This window comes from Capra hircus, chromosome 3 (assembly GCF_001704415.2).
Source record: "Capra hircus breed San Clemente chromosome 3, ASM170441v1, whole genome shotgun sequence".
In the NCBI taxonomy this organism is placed as follows: domain Eukaryota; kingdom Metazoa; phylum Chordata; class Mammalia; order Artiodactyla; family Bovidae; genus Capra; species Capra hircus.
The window spans coordinates 77,170,190-77,178,687 of NC_030810.1; the positions used below are offsets into that span (position 1 = coordinate 77,170,190).

Here is an 8,498-nt window from a genome sequence, read left to right on the forward strand (position 1 = left end):
AAAGTCACTTCAGTCGTGTCCGACTCTGTGCAGCCCCATAGACGGCAGTCCACCACGCTCCCCCGTGCCTGGGATTCTCTAGGCAAGAACACTGGAGTGGGTTGCCATTTCCTTCTCCAATGCATGAAAGTGAAAACTGAAAGTGAAGTCGCTCAGTCCTGTCCGACCCTCAGCGACCCCATGGACTGTAGCCTTCTAGGCTCCTCCGTCCATGGGATTTTCCAGGCAAGAACACTGGAGTGGGGTGCCAGTGCCTTCTCCATTGTCTGAACTATTAGCAGATAAATTATACTGGAGTTACCTGCCTTTTTAAGATGATATAACTCGGTCAAAATCTATCTTAATTTTACAAATTCTAGATTAAACCTAGATATATGTACACCTTATATGATGTACGTATATCATATTTATAATATGCATGAGCAACATAGATTTTATCTCCTCTACTACAGGAACACATGGGGCTTCCATCTATCACCATGAATGTTATCAAAAAACTTTTTTCAAAGCTATTTTCATTAGCTTAAATACAGTCACAGAAATGGAGAAGGCAATGGCAACCCATTCCAGTACTCTTGCCTGGAAAATTCCATGGACAGAGGAGCCTGGTAGGCTGGGGTCCATGGGGTCACGAAGAGTCGGACACGACTGAGCAACTTCACTTTCACTTTTCACTTTTATGCATTGGAGACGGAAATGGCAACCCACTCCAGTGTTCTTGCCTAGAGAATCCCAGGGACGGGGGAGCCTGGTGGGCTGCCGTCTATGGGGTCTCACAGAGTCGGACACAACTGAAGTGACTTAGCAGCAGCAGCAGTCACAGAAACCTTAGTCCTGTCACACTTCTACCTCATCTAGAGATTAAGTCTGAAGTCTTTGTAATGTAAACATTCTTATGTTCTGACCTTCATTGCATCGCAATATTTTTCAATATTTGCATTACTTTTCTTTCTTCCCTTTTTTTCATGAAGAGTAAGAATATGTTGCTCTGAAGAGTTGATTTTTCTACTTTTGCCTGTAATCCCATCCTTCCTATCTGTTCCACATCCTTGTCAAATGATTATCCTTACTTGGTATTCCACTTGATCCTTCCTTCCTAAGCTATGAAGATACCTGTCAGCCTACCCTAAAATAAAGTCCCTTCATACTGTTCCTACCTCAAGCTTTGTTTTATCATTCTGTTTTCTTTTCAGGATCCACATTTTCTATACAGTTAGTTTTATTGTTTGTTTGTTTGCTTTCTGACACCAGCTCAGTCTTCACCACATGCAAGCTGGCTTTTGTTTTGCTCTCACCAGTCTGGTGAAGCCACTCAAGAAGATCCTTCCTGGTTCCCAGATCCTATGACTTCCTCTCAGGTCTCTTCTTTGACTGGCTATATCGCTGCTTTCCTCTTTTCATGAAAAACCTATGCTAGCCATAGCATTAAATTTCCCTTGTTAACCTAGTAACAGTAACAATTATAATAATAGCAAATAATATTTGAGTACTTAGTATCTTCAGACATTGTTCTAAATGCATTCATATAACATTACTCATTTCATCCAAAAAGCTGTATAAGATAGCTACTATTATTGTTTTCCAGTCATCACATCTTCCCTTAGTAGCTGCGTGGCTGTGGGCAAGTTATTTAACTTCTCTAAGCCTCTGTTTCCTCATCTATTTAAGGTATGTGCTGGTGGTGTTTTGAGGATTAAATTATTAGTACGTGTAACATGGACAAGGTACTAACTCAGATATGAGCTATCTCCATTTTATAATGTAAGCTTAGAAAGTTAAGTAATTTATACACAGTTAAATGGCAAGTAATTTGGTAGAACTCTTACTAAACTCCAGGCAATGTGGTTTCTCGGACTGTGCCCTTCACCACTACACAATTGGCTCTATTTGCTGTTTTTCTGGCTTTGCTTTCTGGAACCTAAAAACACATTCGTTCTCCAAAAAAATCTATCCTTGATCTTCTTTTCTGTCTACCTTGTCTTCTGTTATTCACCTAGTCGCACATCTTCACTCTTCAGATAATTTTGAACTTTCATAAACTTCTCCGCTACTTTTCAACTACTTAATAAACTTCTTATCTTGGATGTCCTTCGGCCATCACTCGTTTTCTCTCACAGTTTTTTTTTCCCTATGCTTCCCATCTTTGTTACAGTATTACCATTATTCGTGGTCTGCAAGCTCAGACACCCCAGGTACTTTTTAACTTTACTTCATTACCTCTCCAGAACATCCAGATAGTTGTCAAGACTTGATTCTAGCTCTCTTCCTTTTAATAACCCACCGTCTTTCTTTCTTTGGCCAGTGCCTAGTCTGTAACTCATAATCTTTTCTCTCGACTAGGCAATTAGCCTCCATACTTCCACTCTTCTCTCTCTGTTTTGTCATATCACTCCAAACAAGCTCAATCTTGTTGACATGTAACTCTCACAATTTTAATCTTATGTTTAAAAATCTTTAGCAGTTCCCCACTGGTTACAGATTGAAATCCAAATTTCTTAGTTTCCACAATTTTTTCTCCAGCTACCTTTCCATTTTTATTTCTTACTGTTTCCTATAGCTATTTTATTAGCTTTAACTATGAGCTTTGGATTCAAATTCTGTCCTTGCTGCTAATTTTCATGTGTGACTTTCAGCAAGTCACTTAACGTCTCTGAAATAAATTTCTTCATCTATAAAATGGGAATAATAATATCTCATTACTTATTGTCAAGATTAAATGAAAAGATAGATCAAAAATATTTGTCACAAATCAAGAAATGGTTTCACCTAAAGTACATTATTACTTTTTAAATTTCCTATAGAATCTGTAATAATGTCAGTATTCTCATTTTTGATGTTGATAAGTTGTATTTTCCTTTTTTTCCTGATCTGCCTGACTGGAAGCTTATCAATTTTATTGGTCTTCTTAAAGAACCAGCTTTTGAGTTCATCAGTATTTTTTTCATATTATTGTTTTTATTTCATTAATTTCTATGCTAATTTTTATTGTTCTCTTCTACTTACTTTAGGTTTATTTATCTTTTTCTGTTTTTTTCAAGGTGTAAGTTTAGGTCATTGATTTAAAGACTTTTCTTCTTTTCTAGTATAGGTACTTAGTGCTAAATTTCCTTCTATGTACTAAATTAACAATACCCCGAAATTTGATGTGTTATGTTTTTTCAATTCAGTTGAAAATACTTTCTGTTTTTCCCTTTAGCTTCTTCTTTGACTCATAGGTTATTTATAAAGGTGTTACTTAGTTTTCAGATATTTAGGAATTTTCCAAAGATGTTTCTATAACTGATTTCAAAGTTAATCCTGTTGTGGTCAAAAAATGTATTTTATATGACTAATCTTTCTAAACTTATTGATACTTATTTTATAACTCAAAATATGTTCTAACTAGGTTACTAAACTGCAAGTAAAAAAGTGTGCCTTCTGTTATCATTGGATGGTGGCGTGGTTTAGTCACTAAGTCACGTCCAACTCTTGCAACCCCATGAACTGTAGCCCCGCCAGGCTTCTCTGTCCATGGGATTCTCCAGGCAAGAATACTGTAGCGGATTGCCATTTCCTTCTCCAGGGGATCTTCCCAGCCCACGGATTGAACCCAGGTCTCCTGTGTTGCAGGCAGTCTTTACCAACTGAGCTCCAAGGGAAGCCACAACATTGAATGGGTTGTTCGTAAAATGTCACCTAGGTTGATGAGCATTAGTCACTAAGTTGTGTCTGACTCTGTGATCCCATGGACTATAGCCTTCAGGGCTCCTCTGTCCATGGAATTTTCCAGGCAGGAATACTGGAGTGGGTTGCCATTTCCTTCTCCAGGGGATCTTCCTGACCCAATGATCGAACTCCAGTCTCCTGCATTACAGGCTAGTGTTGTACAAAATACTTACAGATTTTCTGTCTGCTTGTTCTGTGAGTTACCTAGAAAGGTGACATTTTATTTTACAATTATGGATTTGCCTACTTCTCCTTGAAGTTCTATGTGTTTCTATTCTAGAAGAATAGTAGTGATACCTACGTCACAGGGTTGCCGTGAGTATTAACTGAGATAATGTACATAAAGCACTGGTATTAGAACATAGTAAATATATAATAAATATCAACTGTACTATTATTCAAGAAAATGAGAAATTTGTATAGAAATTTGGATTGTTTTTAATTGGCATTTTTTCCCTAATCATCATTTCCTAATCATTTTTCCTTCTTCATCATTTCATGTTTGTTTTATAATTTTGTCAGGATCAAACATAATACATACATATAATTACAATTTGAGTCTCATAAACTTACTCTAAAAGAAATAAAATTAGGCCTGAGAGGATGTTCATCTCTATACTTAAATTTCTTGTAATGGTAGTTTCCTGTTTTCGGTGCTTAAAGGGACTCCTTTGTAATTGAAAGGCTTAAATCCTAAAGATTGAATGTCAAAGAATAATTTCAGTCTAAATTCTTTATGCATAATCTTTAGTATAGCCTGTTTTATTTTGTAGTAAATGGGTACATATGATTGTTTTCTAAAAGATAAGGCAAAATCACCAGCTGTATTGCCTATTTTATTAATCCAACAAGATATATGTTTGATTATATCTCATAAAATGGCTCTTCTTTCTTTAAGATCCCCTTGGAAAGGACTTCCAGAGCTGACCAACGAGAATGGCCAATACTGTCCTTTCAGCTGTGAAACACAAGCCTGGTCAATTGCTGCTGTTCTTGAAACACTCTATGACTTGTAGTTGACTCATGCATATTTCTTAAGTATGCAATCAGTTGTATTGTTGAATGCAGTTATAATGTAATGTAAATGTTTTATATGCACATGCTAGAGTCACTTTTTAAATCTCATTCATATAATATTGATGCCCTAATAGGTAAGACTATGAAGTATTGGTTTTGCTAATGTAGTTTTTGATTTGAGTAAGAAAAAAAATTATCACTACCAATGGAATGTTTGTCTTTTGAATTCAAGAAGTATTCCTCAGATGTCTAGAATAAATAAATTTGAAAGCTAGAGCTTGAAAAAGAAAAATCATGTAATATTCTTTTTGTACATAAGTGAAATGAAATATGAGAATGTAATAATGAAAGAAATGGAAAAGTATCTTTAAATGGTGGTATATATTTTCTTCAGTAACAATATATACTAAATAAGCTGTGGTTAATTAATCTTCTCAATCTTTTACTAATAGTATATTTGCTGCTGCTAAGTCACTTCAGTCGTGTCCGACTCTGTACGACCCCATAGACGGCAGCCCACCAGGCTCCCCCGTCCCCGGGATTCTCCAGTTAAGAACACTGGAGCGGGTTGCCAGTTCCTTCTCCAATGCATGAAAGTTAAAAGTGAAAATGAAGTCGCTCAGTCGTGTCTGACTCTTCGCAACCCCATGGACCTCAGCCTACCAGGCTCCTCTGTCCATGGGATTTTCCAGGCAAGAGTACTGGAGTAGGTTGCCATTGCCTTCTCCAATAGTATATCTAGCACCTTCCAGATTGCATTCAGAAGATACTGAATGAATATGGAATCATGGAAATGTCCACCTACAATATATGTTTGTAAGTGAAGCACAGATGTTTATAATGTGCTTTTATTTTTTTCACTGATAGTGTAATATGTTTTTAATACAATGAATTTCAACAGTATATTTAACATATATTTAATTGTGCTAATGATGCATAGGTTATATGAAAAAATCACAAAGTATTAGAAATTTATTTTCTAAGAAAAATTTTATAAAATTAGCCTTGAGTTCCACTTTCCTACTTTGAGATGGTTTACATTTTCATAATGCAAACCTTCAGACATATTTATGAGAATTTTAAAGAGAAAGGTACTATATTAATTTTCTAAAAATAACTATTTTTAGTTTGTATATAAAAGTGTATTATATTGGTTTCCTGTTAACTGAAAACTGTTGACAAGTTTAGCATGGAGAACAAGCTTAAAAGAGAGATATGAATTCAGCAGTTATCTTGAATCCAATAAAGTCACTTGAATAGTTTTCCATGTGATTTTAAGATAGCTTAAATCTGGAGAAGTTGTAAAAGGAAAAAGACTTTTAACATTTGTATGATTTGACATTTTTAATAATACTTATTTTCTAGATGTTTTTTTTAATTATCTCTTTTTGTCTCAAGAAGGCACAATTAGATCATTATACTTTCAGCTGAAAGAAAATAGTTGCAAAAATCCATTTCATTATTCAGTTGTAACATTTATAGTTAAAATAGTAGTACAATAACACTTTTCTCAACTAGAAGTCATATGCCCAACTCCCTTAACTATGAAGAAGGAGTGAAAATATTGAAAAACAAGTAAGCTAAAACTTCTGGGTAGTAAAAATATAAAAATGTTTCAGATCCCGAATACCCATGCTCAACCCTACTTTAGTGTTAACTAGCTCGGTTTTCTGGTTTCCCAACCTAAAGCAGATTGACTTCTACATAACGATGCATTGATTTCTAAGTTTTCCTTCCTTCTTCATTGGTCAGTGTCTGACCTCTAACCTGTGCGGTTAGAAAAATTACCTTCCTTGAGAGGGAGAACCATTAGTTATCAAAGATTCACATAGTTCTGTTGTAATTAAACTTCTATATTAAAAGTGGTAAGAAAAGTAAAGACCAACATTAAATCTGTTTTAAAAAAAGGCAAGAAGCAATGGCTGGCTGATGGTTAAATGTGATAAATAAATAAGTAAATGAGTAAATTAATCCTAATAAATAAATAATAACAAGCTGACAATTTTAAAAACATCGCCATATTGGGTTATCTATGGTAGGACAAATATCCACCTCACCAGTACATTTTTAGGATATCATATTACACTAGAAAATTAAGCAATTCATATTTTTATTAGGAATATTAATGAAAGAACATTATTATAATCTGCATGGCCTATTTTAAAGCTTAAGAAGCATGTTACACATTATTTTATCAAAGATTGTTAAAATAATATTAATAGCTTTAGACTTTAGAGGGATAAATGTTGTTTGACTAAAAAACATTTAAATAGAATACTTCATTCCCGTGTGATGTTGAATGAGGTACCATTATATCACATATTGAGAATGGTTCTGTGCCCTGATTCTTAATTAATTCAGATCAGTCTTACTCTTTTACCTGAGAAGTTTGTCAGTTTAACCAGTATGCTGTGATAATTTAATATGTTTCACAGATAACTGAGGAAACATGACACTGTCATCCTGTCTATGAACGTTATGTAATGCATTTCTGATAATGTCTTCACCTGCTCTGTCCAGTAGGCAAATGTCATTTTTATGTCTGTGCCAAGAAAATAAAAATCTTTTCTAAAGGACTGTATTTTGTATTTATTCCATTATTTAACAGTTAACTAATTTGTTGGTGCTTACTACTACCATTTATTCAGGACTTGCTTATTTTGGGTGCTTTATCTTTTTGCAGTATGTATGGAAACAAAGACAGGAAGAGTTTTAGGCTATTTGGTAATTTATTGAATTAGCCATGTTGAAATTAGGAGCAAAGTTAACTCTTGATGTATAAATTGACCTATGTTGAGTATGTTAGCAGCTATACATACTCCAGGTATTTCCTGGAATCTTTTGTGCTACTGTGAATTTTTACCTTTCATGACTATGAGTGAATTGGTCAAACTTGCCAAACTTATTTATAGAAATATTCAATGCACCAAAATAATAAACTCATGTTTAAGTTGCTCAGTTCAAGGGTTGTTTTTCCATTTGTATAAGACTTGCGCTATTAAATAATACTGATACTTTGTCATTTGGGCAGTTTTTTTCCAAATATATATATTTCTTAGCATATCTGCTATTGGGTTTGTCAGCTACAAATTGGCACTTACCAAGAGCATTGCTGATGACAAGGCCTTTGCCATCTGCCTCTACAGAGATTGAACCCCATGCTGCTATAGCTGTTGACCTTCAACAACCCCTGAGGGAGGTTAGGGGTTGCTCTGTGCTCCAGGGAATCTGGTAGGACAGGTCTTTAGATAGTTGGATGTTTTTAGGACAGATTTTAAGATCTCAATCCTTGCATCTCCTCATATCTAGAGAAGCACTAAATCCCTTCATGGTGACATCAGACCCTCATGACTAACAAAAAACCTTTTCTAAATTGAATGCTTCATGGTATTGAACTCCCCCTTCACCAGAACCTTATATATTGTCTTTCCCTGACTGCCGCTTTAGAGCAGTCTCTCAGAGCTATCTGAGATGCTGCCTCCCGGGCTGCAGTCCTCATTTTGCCCCAAATAAAACTTAACTCACAGCTCTCAAGTTGTACATCTTTTTTAGTCGACAGGTTAGAGGTTTTTTGTTTAACTTACAGAAACTTTCATTTTTATTTAATTAGATATTTTAGTGTTTTTTCTTTGTTAACTCTTCTGTCTCTTCAAAATTTAACTGAACTTTTAATCAACTCAATAATAAACTTCTATTTCTGTGTTATATTCTGGTTTTATATTTATATATTTACAGCAGCATACAGTCTGAGGTGAAACTATAGGTTTTTTTTCTCC

The 8,498-nt window shown here is 34.9% G+C and overlaps 1 protein-coding gene across 2 annotated transcripts in view; it reads left to right on the forward strand.

The window, feature by feature from the left end:
- AGL (amylo-alpha-1, 6-glucosidase, 4-alpha-glucanotransferase) overlaps positions 1-7,680 on the forward strand; it is an 83,284-nt gene extending 75,604 nt beyond the window's left edge. For both annotated transcript variants that reach the window (XM_013962599.2, XM_005678054.3), the window contains exon 34: positions 4,604-7,680. In XM_013962599.2, coding sequence (XP_013818053.1) covers positions 4,604-4,721 — 118 coding nt within the window. In that variant the 3' untranslated portion in view covers positions 4,722-7,680. The remainder of the gene's footprint in view (positions 1-4,603) is intronic.